Genomic DNA, 19206 nt, shown 5'->3' with positions numbered 1-19206 from the left:
CACGGCGCACGCTCCGCGCGGGGAGCGCTTGCTGTTAGCCGAGCAGTCGCAGCGGCGGCGGCACAGCGAGGCAACACGCGAATTAGCGCCCGTGCGGAGGCAACGGTTGCCGCCGGCTCCGCCCGAGTGCTACTCTACAGAACATCACAAAACTAGTACAGCTACACAGAAACAGTAATAGCCCAGCGCATGCAGCGTCCCTGGTACCAAAGTTGAAAGGCCGCACAGAAGCCGAAGATTTCCCTGGACAGATGAGTCGCGGCGGTGTGGAAATCGTTAGTGCTACATCGCACTCACAAGACGGAGCGAAAGCCAACGAGGACACAGCAAGCATGCCAACACAAGGATCAAGACAGCAAGCGAACAAACGTGGAAGTGATGGTTAGTTACCGCAGTGCGCGCACCGGCGCTGGGTCGCAGTGCGCACCCCTGCCTCCCCTCCAGCCTCGCCCCCTGGCCCCGACGCGCACCCCCCGCTCACCCCGCTACACGCCTCCGTTTAACTTTTAACGTTAAGCTTACGACTATGGTCGAGTAACAATTGCAATTCTTATCTCTATGTATATGTATATATGATACGCCGCGAGCGCGGCATCGGCAGCGGCCGCGGCAGGTGCCAACGACGGCTACATCAATTCACTGCAGTGCGATCACTCGTTACATTGTAACCGTATACATGTAATGCTAAACAAAACTACGTACGTAACCTTACAAACACATACGTATATAAAATATATAAGTGTACCATATAAAACCCTGTCGCAGCAGAGGTCGCGCCGTACGAACTATCAGAATTTCCGCTTCGGTCCGGACGGGCCGATCGGGAACTCCTCAGCGGCACGACCGGGAGCGATCGCGGGCGGAGGAGAAATTCTGAGAGCGAGAGGCGTGTACGACCGAGTCCACAGTTCATTCGCGTTAAATGTACAACCAATAGGTTCTGTCCGACGGCCTGGCCACGCTCGTGGAGCACAGCCGTTGCGTTCGAATAATTCGTTACCTACAACTGGTCACCGTGTCGTTTAACTTTCTAAAGAAAAATATTTTTATATTGGTTACGGGCCGTGGCTGGGCCGGCGGACAACATGGATTTACTACATTCCTAACGCGAACGACCTATACGCTCTTATCAAACGCGTGCGCCAGCCCTGCGGCAAGGCCAAGGGGCTGACGCTTGCCGAACTCTACTCGTACACACGCTGCGGCAGCCGCTCGCGCTGCAGTATGGATATATTCTCGTATAAATTGATCACTCGTAAAAGCGTACTACATAAAATGGACGTATCGCGGTGACGCAAGCAGTTCCGTGCAAATCTAAACATTGAAAGAGTATCATAAATTTGTATAAAACTATTATTGGTACATGGCTCCAAAACGAACGTCAGACTTACACGAGGAAAAGTTTGGCGACATCAGAGAGAAAGAATACATTTGTAAATTACAAAATATTACATAGTGATATACACGCGCGGGCCGCGAGCTCCGCGCGGACCAATCGACACGTGTTGGCACGCGCGCGACAGCCCGCGGCGACGCCGGTGTGCGCGCGCCCGCAGTTACAGCTGCGAGGTACTTGTACCTTTACTTAAGACAATGCCGCTCTTTACATTTGTATTGTTCGTACTAAAACATAATAAATAAATCGTGGACGTGGCCTGCGGCTGCGGCTCGTGTTCGGGGAGCCGAGGGTATGGGAGCGCACGGACAGCAGACCAGGCAGGACAGCCTGCCCGCGGGGGGCGCGGCGGGGGCGCGAGAGGGCGCTCACTCCGACTCATGGATGCCAGACTCGTTGTCCTCGTCCTTGGCATCGAGGCGCGTCTTGAGGTCGTCGATGAGCGCGGGCGGCGGCAGCAGCGCGCACACCACGTCGCGGCCGTCCAGCAGCAGCGCGGTGCCCGCGGGCGCGCCCGGCGCCGCGCAGCCCGCGCCCGCGCAGCCCGCACCGGCGCAGCCCGCGCCGCTGCGCTCGCGCCACTCGGCGATTTTGCCCTCGATGTCGAGCGTGCTGCGCTTGGAGCCGCTGCCGTACGCCGCCGCGTCACGTGGTGCACCGGGACACCCGGGTGACCAGTGGTGGTGCAATACGAGACAGTTTGCTCCAATTCCATACAGCAAGTATCATTTTTTCCAACCATATTAATTTTGCTAAATCTCTATTGGACGGTAGAGGCACGTCACACACTGGTCACCGGCCGCCTCGTCACTCGGTGCGCAGCGCCGACGGCCAAGGAAACGCCGTCGGCGCGCGGCCACCATAACAATGTTGCCATTTTGCGAGCCATCAGTCAGTCAGAGGCGGAGTTGGGGACTCGACGCAGGCGTGAAGCGTGACGACCGCGACAGTGCGGCGAGCCTCAGACATCCAGTCCCCAACCGCCGCCTCGAGTAACGCGCGACCCGCTCCCTAACCGCCTCACCAAACAAAACGAACTAAACACAAATAAACCAAAAGTAAAAGGCGGCGCAAACTGCCTCGCGGCGTCGCCTTGCTCACAGACTAACACTCATGCAGGTGCCAGTGCATGCAGTACCTTTAGTTGGATGCACTTCAGTTAGTATTCCCACTGTACCAAAAACATTACATGCGGTACTAGTTGCTATCATCTACTGCGACCCGCCACCGTTGTATGCAACAGCCGGGGGAAGGGGATCGGAGGACAGAGGATGTGACGTGAGTGCAGCACCCTCACCGGGCGCTATCCGCTACCGCAGGGGCATCCATGCGCTTGCGCCCTCGCTCTACCACTACGTAACATTAAAGGCACACCCCCGCGCGGGCAAGCAAGCCCCGGCCCGCTCCCGGGCACGACGCTCGCGGCGCGGCTGCCGGGGCGTGCCGGGGCATGCGTGCGCGCGCGGGCTGCGAGCGCAAGCGGTGTGTGGTCGCGGCGGCACTTACTTGGCGAGGGGTACGTTATCGCGGTCCGCGTACGCGTCATACAAATACTCGCTGCAACAAATAACACACGTACGCGTCAGCGCGACGCCCAACCGCCCCGCGCCCCCGCCGAGCTGCGGGGGAGGGGGCGAGGGGCGTGCGCGCCTGCACCTGCGCACCCGTATTCTCTCAACTTTAAACATTATTAACGCGGCGCGGGTCGCGATCATGGCCAGCCTCCTGCGATCGGCACCAGGCTACGCCTGCCCGGGAAGAGGAGAACACGTGTGCGCTGCGCGTGACACGACAACTTCATACAAACACCGCGTACGTCGGGTCAGTGGCGTCGAACGGTCACAGTTGCTGAGCAACGCGACAACAAAATGAATACGTGTATAATTGAAATGAAATGTCCCAAAACGAAACTTTAGAAATCATCTGTCGATGAACGACGGGCTACGTCGCAGCGAGCGCTACAGCTACGGGATGGGAGTGGGAACAGCGGCCGCGGCAGACGCCGGGGCGACCGGGCCGACCAGCGCGACACCATACAATGAAGCGGCCAACGAACACGAACAAGTCAACGACACTAAAGGGTTAAGGTCGCTGAGCATGCGGGCACCGGACAGCGGGACTAGCTGGTTGAGCGTGCGGGAGATGTGCGGGGGTGCGGGGGTGCGGAGGTGCGTGCAGGAAGGGGTGGAGCACGCGCCAGTCACGTTAAGAATTCACAGCGCAGTTACAGCAGCTCCAAACTTACTAAGTCGACTTTACGCGTTAAATCTGATCCAAAACTCGTAGTCTACATGTCTTTTTGCTTTATATCAGAAAATCCGACATCTTTTAAATTTCGTACGACCAAGAACTTATACATTTATGTCCCTTGTTGTAGATGTTCGTACAAGGCCGGTGCCACTCGGCTGGACAGACGATGTACTGTCGTTTTACTAATACAAGTATTAATACATTGCTTCGATGTTCAACAGCAACACTTTGCCAGAGCGCACGGGCACAGGTTCAGTTATATTTCTACGCTGGCGCATGTGCTGCCCTCTGCACCGTATGCAACGGTGTGAAGGTCGCGCGCGCCTAATAATATTTCTCAGCGTGGCAACCAACCGTCCGAATTCCTTGTGGTACCGCAACGGTGGCATAATGAATGACATGTGGACGTCGTGGTTAGGATGTTTATGAACAAGCAAAGAATGAAAGCCGCCGCGGCGCGTGCGCGGTACGTCGAGTGGACGGACAGACGCACACGCGTCGCACGCACAAGGACGAGCACCGGCCGTTCCTGGTAAAAATTGTGAATGGGAGCAACAGCGACTCAATGGACTTGCTGCACGAGCTACTGGATGCAGGGACGCGCGGGAAGCGATGCAGGTGGCGCGCGGTGCAAATGATCCACAACAGCTACCAGACAGTATGACAACTCAACACTAACGGAAACTTAAAAGAAATAACTGCAAAGAAATAAAATGAATAAGAATGCGATGAGAGCGACACAGACGCGACCGTTAGCAGTTCCGGCGGCGACGCGCGCGCAACTGCTAACGGCTCCAACGCGATGACTGATGAGCGGGGCCCGGGCACCGAACGGGGCCGAGTCGACGTGGAGTGCATGGCGGCAGCGCCAGCTTGGGCGGTGATTTACTTTCACGAAATATGTACTCGCACTCTGACCTCAAAATCAATGTTTAGGAGTTTTAATGAGTCTGACATAAGTTTCACTGTATCTACTTTGACTTGTTAACATTTGTACGTGTTGGTGTGGTGTGGTGTCATGGTATTGCAGTGAAGTGGCGATATAAGAAGCGAGCGGACACTTACGCCTCGACGAGCGGGCCGGGGTAGGGGTCGGCGTGCCGGTAGAGGCGCGCCAGCCGCGACGACACCAGCAACATCGGCACGAACAGCACCACGCACCACGCCAACGAGATCCAATAGCCATTCTGCAAGCACACGCACCGCATCGAGTCAGGTCGCTGTCGTACAGTGCTGGCTATCTGCACTGCAGCGTGCTGTCTGGCTCACTTACAACTGGCAGCAGCACCGCGCGGCAAACGGCGTCGCGCGTGGCGTTGAAGGCGCGCGACACGGGCCCGCAGCGGCCCACCTCGTGCCGCGCCGCGTGCTGCACGCGCTGCGCGTACCGCTGCAGCTGCTCGCTCACCGCCGACGCGAACTCCTGCGTCAGCTAGATAGAACACGCCACATAGCAAGGTTCATTAAACTATTGCAGCTGCTTGTAAACAACAACACCCGCTACACTACTAAAAACGACCACAATTTTTCTACTAACAGCATGGAAAAAATTATCGCGTATGACGGTAGCTTCTTACGCAACAGTGTATCTGACTCACATTGTGCACGAGCTCAGGGCCCTGGTTGTTCAGGAAAGCCTCGGCCTGCGTTGTCTCGTCCATCAGGAAATAGATGGCCTCACGCAGTGATGTGTAGTTGAAGCGCAGCCCGTCGCGCAATTTTATCGCCGTCTCCTGAAAGCAGCGGCAGCGCGAAGTAAGTGGCAGTCGCGAGGGCACAAAAGCGGCAGAGTTCGGCCCGGGGGCACTCACGTTGAGGCGTTCCGTGTGCTCGAGCATGGGCTGCAGCACATCGGCCTGCAGCGCGGCCAGGCTGGCGGCGGCGTCCTGCAGGCTGGCTGCCACGTCCGCGTAGCCGGCGCGCGGAGCCAGCGCCGCCGCCGTGCTGCGCAGCTGCGACACCAACCCCTCAAGCTCCAGCGACGTCATGTTTGTTTCCAGCTGCCGACACGTGAAGCTTGGGTTAGTCTTCACAAGTACGTCACCATATGACGTGCAAGGCGCGCGGTACTCACGGCCTGCAGGATGCGCTCGAACTGGAAATCCGAGAGGCCGGCGTCAGCCAGGCGGCGCAATTGCGTGCGCGCCGCGGGGCCCAGTATGACCACATCGCGCGGCAGCGTGGGCTTCAGCCGACCAGCGCGCTGCGACACCTCGTGGGACACCTTCTCCGGTAATGAGTCCAGATCGTAGATCCGCCACAGCTCCAGGGTCTGCATGATTTCATTTCAAAGGGTTTGTACGGCGACTTAAGACCGGTGCGATTCGCCTTTATGAAGTGCAATACAAAAAGTTCTAACTAACGACAAAACTGGAAATGATGTTAGAAGAAGAAGGAAGCAGTTTACAGAAAGTATAAGGAAGACGGTTTCAAAAGATGAGCGTCGGAGCCGGGTGAGCGGGGCTTACCTCGTAGATGGTCAGGTTGTCGTGGCAGCGCAGCAGCACGGTGCTGAGGTTAAGTTGAGCGCCGCGCACCTGCAGCTCCACGAAGCGCTCGGCGTCCGCGAATACGCGGTTGCCGCGCGGCTCCCTGCGCACACATCACCGTTATGTCATCTCTACATCACCGCCGCGGCGCTGCGGTCACCTCTCCACCGCACCACGGCCGCACCCCAAGCAAACGATTCGTATTGCTCCGGTTTTTTCAAAGCGGTCGGCACATGGGGCGCAGTGCACCGCAACGGAATTAAGACTTAAAGAAATGTAACAAATGTTTCGTGTAAAGTGTAACGTTTATTTTACTCACGTGAGCGGGTCGCACACGAAGCGCTGGCCGGCCAGGCCCGCCGCGAAGTACACCATCATCACCAGCGTCACCGCGCCGCCCACCACGAACGTCACCGCCATGCCGCTGCGAACACACGCATCCATGTCTCAGTCGCGAATCACGGCACCGGGTTTATTTGATTTAGCCGCAAGTGAGCGCGATGCAAACTCACCACAGTAGGCAGGAAGCGCCGGCGCCCTTGTTGCAGCAGTCGCTGGCGCCGTAGACGTCGGGCCGCTTGCCGCACACGCCACACACCAGACCCCACGTCGTCAGGCACGTGATCTGCACACACACACACACTCGTTCACTAGATGCGTTTGGGAGCATGACTGCGGCTAATACGCGGGCGCGGCGGCACTGACCAGCAGGAGCGCGGCGGCGGCGGCGCGGCCCGTGTGGCGGCGGTCGGCGCCCCAGTCGTCGAGCGCGCGCTGCAGCGCGTCCGCGGCGCCGGCCTGCTGCGCCAGCCGCTCGCTGGCGTTGCCGGCCAGCGCAGTCACCGAGTCGGCGAGCGCGCTCAGCTGCCGCCCTGCAGTCACAACCTTGCACAGTTAGCGCACTGTATGCTTCGACTCAATTCTTAGAGTAATTGAACTATTCGGTGTCCGCCAATCGCGTCTGTCCGCCGGCGTGGCCGCGCCGCCTACCTATCCTATCCATAACCTATCAATTCTCATCTATGGCTGGGAGAGGAGTGCCCCGCGGGGTTCTATTCTTGCCCCTTTTATATTTATACTTAATATTAATAACTAATGCTGGTTTTATATCACTCGCGTTAGAAGTTAGGCTGAATAAGAGTAATTACGATGCAGCCACAGTGCGCTGTTGCGTCTTCTTTACTGGTTCGAAATTAATAATTTATCATTAATTGCTTAAAAGACCAAGTAATTGAGTTTAAACTAGCCAATGTCAAAGTTGTGGCTAAAAAGTATACCAATATTGCAGCGTTGCAGCGGTGCAGCGTTACTTTGAACAAGTTGGTTCAGGGGAATCCCAATCTCTGAACACTGGCGGGTGCACTCCGCTCGGTCGGCTTTGCAATTGAAAAGGTAAGACAATTGAGGGACGTTGACGCAGCTCGGCTCGTGTGTTCTAGTTGTTTCCGTAGCGTTCTCTCTTACGGTATGTTAAGACGGAGCAGCGTCGCACACATTAATTCTGTATTTGTTTTGCAGAATAGAGCTACACGGGCTACTTATAACTAGCTAGTGATTCTATTTGAGAGATGTTTTTAAAGAAATTGATATTCCTTCAGGAACTCCCTATTCTTAGTTTTAAATCTAAAATTAAAAGGACATAATTAAATAAATCTTATTACAGCATTCATGAGTTTTTGGTAGATCGAGATGTGTGGAACTTGGTCTGTCGACCCATCAGCGAGGTTGATGCTGTGATGTACACATAAGAATTGTTAAATTTTAATCAGAACAACTGTTGAGTTTCTGGCCGGGACTTCTCAACAGATCGGCGTTCCGAGCCGCTGGTAGCTTACTGCTTATAATGTCAAAGCGAAAATCATTGGACACGATCGTTGCCTTTGAAAGTGCCTTCTGATAGCTGCGTCGCGTGGTCGCTGGCAAATTGCGAACTAATCGAGTCCGTTGGCGACCGCCACGACACATGTTTTTTATCTAGTGCTCCTCGTTGAAATCGGAGATTGATGTTGTTTCTTGAGGTTCATATCGCTACGGGCAGCGCCAACTGCGTACTGGTTACACACAGACAGGCTCGGCTAATGACACGGCCAGAACTTTATCTTGAAAAGGTCACGATTCGGACAGACGGGGCAGAGGGCAGAGGGCAGAGGGTAGGCGAGGGCACGTGCCGGTGTCGGCGAGCGCGGCGCGCACGTCGGGCGCGTGGTCGTCGACGGCGCCCCGCAGCCCGCTCTGCAGCGCGCGCAGCACGTCCAGCCCGCGCGACACCTCCGTCGTCAGGTTGCCCTCCAGCAGCGCGCTCACCTCGCCCAGCACCTCCGACACGTCCGGCATCTGCGTGCACGTACACGTTACTCGCTGCAAGCTGCCCCGCGAATATTGTATTACATTATATACTAATTAAGCCCATTGGCCCGGCGCAACTCGTACAAACAAAAATAATATATTAAATGTACACCAAATGCTCAATTTATTGACTTAACGAATTGAAGGTGGGTGGAACCCACACACACATGCAGTGTCCACACGCACGGCGGCTGCATGTGTGGGTGCATCCCGCCGCCTTAAAAATAAATTCCGACCATTCACAAACATAAGCTGCCTGTGCACTATTGTTTTTTAACATCTTAAAAAAATCAATTGTCACGAAACGACCGACAGACTAATCATTTGCTATTTTACGCCCGTCGACTCGCTTGGTTATATTTATTTGTAAACATAACATTGCAAACACAAAATTATTTCATTCAATTTTAAGATCGTAAACATACCAACATTCCCAGACTTTTTTAGATTAGCAACGGCAGCGCGCGTCAGGCCCGAGAGCAGTGTTTGTTGATTGTAAACTTTTGAATGGATTCCATGTCGTTGACACAATTTGTTGAACGCGTGAGTCCAAAACGAAGGCGCGTCGCGCTCGATAGCTAAAGCAAAACGTGTCGCGTGTGCGCGCGCACTTACCGTGGGGAAGTACTGGTCGAGCATCTGTCCGGCGTCCGGGCGGCGTGAAACAATAAGCGCGTCGTGTGATTATATACATATATACATATATATAGGCGAACACGTACAAACACCTACACCAATACTATTTGACTGCACGCGTTATGCGTTATGCGGTAACACGCGATCGCTGCGCACCTGGCTGTACTGGATCTCGGTGTCGAGCTGCCCGATCTTGTACTTCTCCTTCAGCTCCCTGCACTTGGGCTGCTCGCAGTCGTTCAGTGTCTGCAGCAGCAGCGCCTTCACCTTGCGGAGACCTGCGCAAGCGGTCGCGTCACCTACTGCGCGACATGACCGGCCACTTCGCCGTCTGCACTGCGGCGCGGACTTCGACGTACGTCGCCAAGTCATTTTAACTCTTTTTTTTTAACTTTGGAATGAGATGAACAGACACTACATGTCATACTTAACTAGCGGCGGGGAAGTTCTCAAACACTTATTTGTTCTAAATACTACAATATCCGAAGACGAACGCAGCTATAACGTATAGATCTAAAACGTGATCGCTCACAATAAGCCCTATAAGGAGCTTCAAGGGTTGCCCAGAGGTCAACGTAGAGAACTGTACCCGGAGCTTCGCGCAGATTCGAGTTAGATACGATCCGCAAACGAACCGTCGGTGTAGCTCCGACAATTGCTCGTGCGCAGTGGCAGCGGCCGAGGCACATCGCTCATGCACCGGGCAATCTTACTGGAGGCCTTACATTAGGCGAACTGACGACAAAAGTAAGGTGGCGGCAAGTCGCTGGATGCGGGCATCGAGGCGACCTCCGCGAGCGGTCAGCACGTTGCGTTCACGTCCGTCGGCTGACATGGTGATGATGGCGTGATGGCTACAAATATAACTAAAAAAGAGAATGGAAAAACGCGAAGGAGACTTCTCCACAAGATATCTATGCAGGGAATGTCGTCGATGTAAGATCGCAAAATTGGGAGGTCGAATAGTGTTTTGTTGTTATAGCGAGGGTCGGCGCGTACCGGCGTTGAGCCGCTGCGCGTGCGCCCGCAGCGCGTGCGTGCGGTCGCGCACGTCACGCAGGGCGGCGCGCGCGCCCGGCAGCTGCCGCAGCAGCGTCTGCAGCCGCCCCACTGCCGCACCGCGCGACACCTCGCCCAGCCGCTGCGACATCAGCACGCCGCTGTCTGCGCACACCACACGTTTCTTATGCAACACCCATCTCGCACACCGAGGGTAACGAGCTTAAAGTGACCGCGACCTTGAGTTACCAGTCGGGGAGTTCTCCTGCCTGAAGGAAGGTTAGGAGGCTGCCCGACTTACCACCGCGGCTGCCGATCTGGTTATTTACACCGACGGCAGCCGCATTAAAGATAAGGCAGACGCGGCGTTCTGCGTTATGCGGGACGCCGCACAACTGCACAGCAAAAAGCTCAAGTTGGGCAGCTTCTACACTGCACACCAGGCAAAGCTGGCATTAGCAGAATCGACAGGGTACACGGCCGACGGTTCGGCGCAATCATGCGCCATACTAAGCGACCTCCAGACAGTCGCAAGATCTAATACCCTCCATCCCTTAGCGTAAAGAGTAAAAAAGAATATTATGGAAGCGAGAGAAAATGGCGAGAGAAAGGACGTAAGTCTTTATTGGATAAAAGCGCACGCGGGGACGGAGGGGAATGAGAGGGCGAATCAACTGGCCAAAGACGCGGCCCTGAAGTGCTAAAGAAGACCAGACTACGAGAAATGCCCCATCACATTCGTCAAGGACCCCTCGTGCTTCTGTGAACCGGGCGTGGAACAAACCGTGGTCCACCTGGTAGTCCACTGTCTCGCATTCGGAGTACTCCAGATCGATTCCAAATGCCAGTTAGGCATGAAGGTTAGCGAGGATTATTGCCTCGCTAATCAACGACAAGGAAGCAAGACCAACGTTCCTAAAAATGTGCAGAACGATTGTGAAAAACGTGATAACAACACGTGTTGAAACAAGTGTTGAGCTAAAATTAAAAATTGTAAATAAAAGTGTAAAAATAGGCGATTAAATAAATAAGCATATAAAATAATACATGTAAAAATCTATATCTAGAATATATCAAAAATCTGATATAGAATAAAAACAAAGAAATTGTAATTAGTAAGTTAAGGTATGAGGAGAAGAAAGAATAGTATCGAAAAAAGGAAAAATGGATAGAAAGAAATAAAATAAAGGAATGAAAGATCACAAGAGGAACGATCGAGGAGCACGAAAATAAAAATATTTCATGAAAAAAAATATTAAATAAAAACAAAGTCCCTGTCCCACAATAGATAGGGGTACAAGGGGTCCCCATAGCAGGGGCCATAAAAAAACGAGCTTAAAGGTTAACTTGGGCCCAATAAACAAAAAGTTTTATTACGACTAGTGCTTTGTAATACACATATGTTTAGCACTTAATAGTTGACATGTTTCCTGCAATGCAGTGCGATGTACTCACAGGTGAGCACGGCGTCCAGGCGGCGCTCGAGCTCCGCGTAGTTGTCGACCAGCAGGTGGCGCGCGTGCGCCTGCGTCGCGTTGAGGAAAGCGCGCGCGTCGCGCAGCCCGCGCCGCAGCGCGCCCGGCGTCGCCGCCGTGCCGCCCTCCACCTGCGAGTCCGTGGCGAACGCGCACACCACGCCGAACCTGCGGCACGCGGGCACGTCAGCGCCGACACACACACACACATCCACACGCTCCGGTACTACAGTACGGGCACACTCACAGGAAGAGCGTCAGCAGGCCGATGAGCAGGATGGCGAGTATGCCCTTGATGCACACGTCGTACTTGCGGTCGAAGGGGCGCCGCCTCCGGCCCACGCGGCACCACTGACAGCAGCACCAGAACAGCCTGTACACACGGCGCGAACAATGAGTGCTGCGTGGGGTGTGGGGGAGAGGGCAGGGGGATGGAGCGGGGTGGTGTGCTCACCCGGCCAGCGGCAGCGCGGCGGCGAACAGCGCGGCCAGCAGCAGCGCGCCGGCCGGGCCCGCGTAGTGCGACAGCAGCGCGCGCCAGTTCTCACGCACCGGCGCCACCTCCAGGTGCCCGTCCGACACCGACACCATGCCTGCCGACAAGCAAGAACACTTGGTGACGTCGCTGTACCATCGCACCACCGCACCACATCGTTTGATAAGTTAGCAGATTACTTCTACAGTTGAGTGTGAGGGCATAGGGCTTCACGGACCCTTCCGCTCCAAGAACTCTTGTTCGATGAAGCTGTAAAAGCCTTAAGGCTAACAGCACCACCTCCTCACGAAACAATACAAACTAGTATTAATTAACAAACAAGAATCAGCGGGGACTCGACACCAACATCGATACAATAACGAATACGGTCTAATAGCGATGCGAGAGACAGGCACGAAACACTGAGAGCTCCTAATGCAAAACGACGATCACGTGAAGGAGCTCTAAGCATTTCTGACCGAATCCAAAGCCAACTGGGAACACAACCGAAGAGCACGACACGTCGACGCTATGTACGATATTTCTATACACAAAGTTCTTTGGGAACATTTCCAAGTACCTCGAGGGCGCTGTTCGACTGGAGGCAAGAGGTGTCGGGAGGGCGCTCGTACCGCCGGGATCCGATCTGATCGATAGCAGACCGTTGGGTCTGCCGCACGCTGAGAGCGGCCTCTGGTCGAATTCACTTCGAATTTTAAATCTGCCCTGGTACTTTGACCATTTTAGATAACCTAGCCGGTAGCCGTTGGGCCCGCGCAAACGCGGCTACCGCGTTGCCGAGTATTTATTGAGTCTACTAGTGTTCACGAAAAATGAAAATGAAATAAGATGTTTAATAAAAAGCCTGTCAATTAACTGCTCTGCCATTTACTGATAATTTTCCGGGTTCCCATGATATCCGAAATTTTTTATCCCGACAGCACCTGAATGAGCACCTGATGCTCGCTCGATGTGCAGTTGTTGAAAAGTGGGCGAGGCAATGTTGTTGGGTTCGATAAACCATGGCCGGCACGACATTAAAACAACTTAAGTTGTTGTGTAACGAAGTATTGTAAAAATAAAAAAGTGTCTCCGCATTTATTCTCAGCGCGCTGCAACGTGCGCCGAGAGAGGCCGAGAGGTTTGGTGGTACATGGATACCCCAACACAATCCTCTCGGCTGTGCCTCTATCTCCTCCCGCACGGCTCGCAATAATAAGGTATTTATCTTTAATGATTCGGAAGCGCTGAGACAGCGACGCATGCTGTCCGCACATAAAATCAGAGAACAGTGAAGGTTCTCTAAAAGGATGAAAAGATGATCAAAGATGACCTCCGGTACGCGCTTCAAGCAGTGCCAACAATCTCGTGCAATAGTAGAATCAAAGTGAACAGGCCCACGCCCGAGCGGACGATTTCGTTTATGACGGACAACCGTGCCATTTGTGTGAGCGGTCCGTTGATCGGCCGAAGAAGACGGGCGGTCGGCGCCTCGGTTCACGTGTCCCGCACCGGTGTGTGTTTGTTCTATTTAGTTCTGTATTGTAACAATACTTTCGTGCGCTGAAACAGTTGACCGTTTGCGTAAAACAACAAGCGGCCGAGCGCGTGTCAGTCGCCGCGTTGCGACACGCGCGCTGCAATCGACTCAACTATTGGAGTCGTAGCGGCTAATTCCACACAAACAACTATTCCTAACTAAATTTGGTAATATTTTTACTTGTATACTGTTGCGGCCTTATAGGCGACCTGAGGTAATTTAATATAAATTGTGGTCAACCACCGCCCGCAAGGCCGCTGCAGCCCCCGCGCGGTTGTCGTAAGTCGCACCTCGTTCCGGAGCAACGCAGGCGCAGTGCGTTAACACTAATTCAAAAGTGACAAATGAAACGCGCGCATTAAAATAGTTCGGTGACCGCCACCCGCGTCGCACGCACACGCACGCACGCGCAGAGAGACAACCCGCGTAAACGATATTTTACGAGCGAGATGAACGCGCGGTAGCTCCGGTCCCGACGCGCGCCGCCGCGTATGATGAACCATTTAAAATTGGTTGCCCTACATCTGACGTCGTTATCTCGGCGGTGTTCAATTGCCCGCCGGCAGTCGCATTGCCGACTGTGGGATTGTGAGCCTTATGCGCCGGGCGCGGCTTGTGAGCGCGTGGCCGCTGTGGCCCACATAGCCGCCGCCCGCGTCGCCCGCAGCGCGCAGTTCATTTCGTCCTCAAACGCGAGCGGTTCGTTGGTCCAGGAGTATGATCGCTTAGCTTTCGAGAAGTCCCGGGTTCAAATCCTGGACGAGCCCATCTTTTTTAGGTTTAAATGGTTTCCTAACCTCTTTAAAATTCCACACATTATAATACATTTTAAAAATTTTAATTATATATTATTTTCGATATTTCGCAAATTCCTTATACCATGCTATTCAATGACGAGAGCCGCATAACACCCCACGCGGTGCATTACATAGCCGGCAGCTTCCTCGGCACTCGAACGTCGTCAGGACACACTGTATCAACAAACAGCTTGGTTTCAACGCGACGCTGCACGGTCGCGGGTCGTGTCTGTCTTTTTATTTTTGGGCGACAAACAAATGTTGGCTCAGCAGTTGGGACACCTCGAGACATTTAGCGGCTACGCGAACCGCTCGGGAGTGCGCCAACAATAGAAACTGCCAGCGATGGATATGACACCGACATTAAGAAGAACAAAGTTTTACACGGGAACCTAATCCACTAAAACAATCTCGGTGCACGTACTTTGCGGGGGCCCGCGGGACGCACCATCATTTGAGCACACCCGGGGAAATACGTATGTTGCCGGGATGAAAACTGTCCGTGATGCAAATACGGTCCGGTGCCCTCGGAGCGCCGGCGCGGGCTCGGCGTGATACCGTACCTTTGTTATAATAAAGTTAGCCATGTCGCTGTCAACGTCTTCTTTCATCATCTAAATCCACAGAGGCGGTGAGCGCAGGCAACCGGCGCTCAAGTAATTCATTGCGCACAACTAATGCTGAGTGTGCGAGGCTCTGCCCCGCGCGCGGCGGCTCGTTCGTGCGACAACGCGAGCGAGAGGTCGTTTTGTAACGCGACACGGCGCTGTGCCGCGGACTGCTACAATCATAACACTGACAGCACGAGTTCTCAAACTGTACGTTGCTATTGCTCGTGCAGTGTCGACACGTCGCCTGCAGCCGGTTGCCGAAGCACGCAATGTGCGCCTGCGACTGGGTTACCCTTGTAATGAACATAACGCGTGTCATGCTAACGTTCACTTGTGACAGCAGATCGGGAGAATCGATCTGCTTTCACTCCTTTGAAAATTATTAAACATTATCTGCATACAAGGAAAAAATTAAAATTTATTTCCAATTTTTTGGCTTTTATGAAATTCTTCAGCGAAGGAAAGGTGTTTAATATAGTTTTTGAACATGGTCTATGTATTTAAAAATAGGCCGCGGAACTGTTAAGTCGCTTCGGCGGACGTTCCGTGGAGCGGCTAGGCTCGAGGGTCCGCGCGACCATCCCGGCTTGGGCGGTCGCACGTCGATGACGTCCGTTCAGCACGCGTCTCGAGGTTGTCCCGTGCGGTGAGCTCACGTTACTATCATTTCGGAAAACGTTGGCGTTAGGAGAAGAAACGACGGAAGAAAGTCCAGCAACGCTTCCATCTAGAACGATGAACAGTTGGTGACTCCTGTGGCACGCGAGCCGGCCTCGACTCCGACGAAACAGATCGGTTTTCGAACGACTGCCGAAAGTTTTTATAAAGGCTGTCTAAAGGTCGTAGCGTCGTCCGGAGACTCGGAGCCACGTCCCGCTGTCGGGGCGGCGCGAGTATTCCGCAGGAGGTGGCACTTACAAGCAACGAGCTCGTGTTGAGCGGCAGAGGCCAAGTCGTGGATCGATGCCCGCTACAAGAACGGGAGAACGATGGCAGTTCCAAGTCTGCGCACGGGTCTTCATTACGCACGCTCTCTATCTTGGTAGGATTTAGCCTCCGAATGTGTGTGTGTGTGTGTGTGTGTGTGAAAATAGACATCGAGCGCGACCTAAGCTAATGATAATTATGATATCATCCAGTCGCTTTCCAGTCTACGATTAATTTTGATTATGGCACGAACTTCAACTACTGTATGATATCCGAAATGGACGACGGTGCAGAAGCAAAACTCTTCAACTACTTTAAACTGCAGGCACTATGCGCGTAGAGTCGAGATAAGTGAGAGTCGCTTGCAAACGCGCCACGCGTGGGCTCAGAATCACTTATTGTAATTGACGCTACCGACGACAGTGCTACAGTAACTTCATTGTTTGACGCGCCCAAAACGTGTCGCGGTCAGAATTAGTTTAATTCTCAGTAACATAAAGTTACACTTCTAATAACTTATATAACATTAGCTTAAATAAATTGTCAAAAATTGTTGCCGTTTCTTAGTCCTAAATATTTGAATTTTTCAATTTTTTTATTACAACTAGTAATAAGGAATGTAGTGCTCCCAAGTACATTTCTTTGAAGCCGTCAATTCTATACGGTACAAGTTTATTTTAAATTCAATGGCAGTTTCGTGAAATATTTCCTCAGAGTTAAGGACGGAGTGACCACACTCACGAGTGGTGTCTGTGTTATAATAATTTAAATTCATTCAACAAAAACTTATAACATGATCCCTCTGCATCAGGGGAAGTAGCATTAAGTGATAATAAGTCTCGGTGAATAGTTGCTCTACCGCTGCATTATGCCGCAGCACGATGTCGAAGCGGCCACAAACAAACCGTCAAAGTTTGTTGTGGGTTGAGATGGTGGAAAATAGGGTTGTTCAAACTGATTATAGTTCCTGTTGGAAGGATCTCACGACGCAGTCTCACCGTTGCGTACAAAAGCGTTCACTACTAGAGGGCACGGCAGAGCTTCCGTCGCAGAGGTCAAAAATTGTAGCACCGCAACCGTCGCGGCGGAGGTGGCGTGTTACGTTACTTATTACGCTAATTAGATGCAGTGAGACGCAGCGCGCGAACAAACTATTGTGTTTCCGCACTGCCGCGCGCGCCGCCGCGGCACTCGGTCAAGGCGAGCGCACGCACGCACGCACGCACGCACGCACGCGGCGCTATCCTTCAGTTATGAGAACATTACAAAGTTAGATTAATTACACAACAATGAAACGCAATAACGGGCGGCCACTCTCGCCGCCGGCCTCGGCAGACGCTTGCCGCCTGCGTATCAGTTCCTTTATTTAATTCTTGCTGAATGTGTGGAAGGTAAAAAGAGAAAGAGCGAACTTAGAAACAGAAGAAAAATATTTATTTATTACTGTGACATTTATTCACAGGTGCGAGTTTTATACAAATAAATAACCTACTATCATTGCGGTTGAATTCATATCACCTTGCACCGGAACCAACACATCCTGTGAACTACCGGCGCTCCCTGCTCTCGAATTGCTGCCGCCTGACCAGTGCTGGGAGATCGTGCGGCTGGCTACCACCACCATAAGGGGAGTACCGAGCTGCGGTGTATAATCAGGCCAGGTCTTCTGCCCACTACCCATTTTAATTAAATAAATATAATTTTCTTCTTTTGCCTTTTGTTGCCAGCAACCTTTTTAACTATGTGGAAATTATTTTTCTTCATTAACGATACAAGATGAGTAAACACCACCGCGCACCGGGCAACTTCACTCTTGCCATAAATAGAAACGCCGCTTGAGTTTCTTTTACTATCCGAGAGTGAAACTCATGTTCGCTGTAGTTATTCTGAACGCAATAACAGTGACAGTCCAATCCTGGGGTCCCTGTGCCCGACCGCCCTGCGGTGCGTCTCCGATTAAACGACCTAAGTCCCTCTCCATCCTCCTCCATCTATAAGAACCCGAGGCCTGTGTAAAGTCCGGTGAAGCTGTAAATGGCATCAGGCAAAATATTTATGATCAAAAACGTTGTCATTTCGGTGTTAACAAGTAAACAATGACGCGGGAGTCTCTGTCTCTCTTGTGAATCATTTAATTGTGCGAGTTAGTAGAGTAGATCCACGATCACTCGCGGACACCCCGCGGAAGCTCAATAACAATTCAGTGTCCGCGCGGGCAGCCGTCGCGACGCGTGCCCAGCACAGCGCGCAGTGATGCCCCGTCTCGTTGACATCTCAGGGCACCGCTACGCAGCCAATCTACCACCAAATTCTGCGAAACTGTTTTTATATCGGTAGTTTCAACATAAACACTTCTAGTGCAATGTCTCCGGCGCGTACAACCTTTTCAGTCTGCGTCTGAGTTAAAACACCTATTTAAATTCGATCGCTGCCCTTGCCTCCGCAGATGTGTCATTTGGCGACGTCGCGGGATCAAACAAAAACCAAATTAATTAACTAAAATTTATCGATGGTTATTCGTCTTCACCGTTATTGTTACTGCGGGAGAAGGAAGAAGGGTCGGAGAAAATACTGACCATCTTTCAAATGCCGTTCCTATCCTTGCCGCTCGCCGCTTTAATAATGAGACCACTTGGTCTCTGTATTGCAGCATCTGTACAAACATCTGCCAGTGTTTGAAGTCACAGTCTAATGTGTCTTAAGTAATTGTAATTGTAGCAATTGAGGACATTGTGAAACCGCGGGACGAGCGACTCCGCTGCGAAGCGAAGCTTTGGCTTTGGCTTTTTTTCAGGCAGATTTCTCTCCAGCTGAAACAGTTGTCCGTAATACCTCCCGCGCGGGTCCGCGGAGACGGCGCGCTATCGACCCGATGCACCGCCGCGCGCCGCCCGCCCCCGCCCCGCCCGCCGCCCCGCCCGCCGCCACAGGCGCCCCGTATAGATTTATCTAAGCGGGAGCGTGTCCGCGCCGCCGCCCGGACCGAGTAATTCCGACACTCGGTGAACACCAGCCGCACTTGGCGATCGCCCGGGAGCTTCGTCGATTGACAATGTATTACATGTATTGCTCCTCGATGTCCATTCGTGTACATTTTAAGTTTGTTAAAATAAAAATACACATTTTCGAAATTACATACAATAATTATTTTCTATAATAAACATTTAATAATAAAAAAAATCATGAATAATGTTTAGTATTAAAATAAACAAGGCAGCATCAAATATTGATTTCATGTAAATATCCGTAACTTGATGGTTTTGAA

General features: G+C 52.7%; 2 protein-coding genes across 6 annotated transcripts in view; both read right to left on the bottom strand.

The window, feature by feature from the left end:
* promL (prominin-like) overlaps window positions 1-19206 on the bottom strand; it is a 37674-nt gene that overhangs the window by 2075 nt on the left and 16393 nt on the right. For 3 of the 5 annotated variants that reach the window (XM_068775472.1, XM_068775471.1, XM_068775475.1), the window contains exons 2-17: window positions 12046-12184; window positions 11839-11964; window positions 11572-11759; window positions 10117-10281; window positions 9274-9395; window positions 8304-8469; window positions 6841-7007; window positions 6648-6760; window positions 6455-6559; window positions 6115-6238; window positions 5721-5918; window positions 5458-5646; window positions 5245-5379; window positions 4920-5078; window positions 4712-4833; window positions 2903-2953 (exon numbers count right to left, since the gene is read on the bottom strand). In XM_068775472.1, the coding sequence (XP_068631573.1) occupies window positions 2903-2953; window positions 4712-4833; window positions 4920-5078; window positions 5245-5379; window positions 5458-5646; window positions 5721-5918; window positions 6115-6238; window positions 6455-6559; window positions 6648-6760; window positions 6841-7007; window positions 8304-8469; window positions 9274-9395; window positions 10117-10281; window positions 11572-11759; window positions 11839-11964; window positions 12046-12184 (2269 nt within the window). The remainder of the gene's footprint in view (window positions 1-2902; window positions 2954-4711; window positions 4834-4919; window positions 5079-5244; window positions 5380-5457; window positions 5647-5720; window positions 5919-6114; window positions 6239-6454; window positions 6560-6647; window positions 6761-6840; window positions 7008-8303; window positions 8470-9273; window positions 9396-10116; window positions 10282-11571; window positions 11760-11838; window positions 11965-12045; window positions 12185-19206) is intronic. The other 2 variants (XM_068775473.1, XM_068775474.1) reach the window with 2 other exon arrangements.
* Window positions 1142-2121, bottom strand: LOC137931967 (uncharacterized; the record flags this gene model as incomplete). The annotated part of the gene is made up of 1 exon (XM_068775482.1): window positions 1142-2121. A coding segment is annotated over one exon (357 nt), but the record flags the coding sequence as incomplete, so codon positions are not given.

The sequence above is a fragment of the Battus philenor genome, unplaced genomic scaffold, assembly GCF_028537555.1.
Source record: "Battus philenor isolate CCGP_79_NKW_IND1 unplaced genomic scaffold, ilBatPhil1.0.hap1 SCAF_9, whole genome shotgun sequence".
Classification (NCBI taxonomy): domain Eukaryota; kingdom Metazoa; phylum Arthropoda; class Insecta; order Lepidoptera; family Papilionidae; genus Battus; species Battus philenor.
Note: the sequence above shows the minus strand (reverse complement) of the source record. Positions and strands in the feature narration are given on the sequence as shown.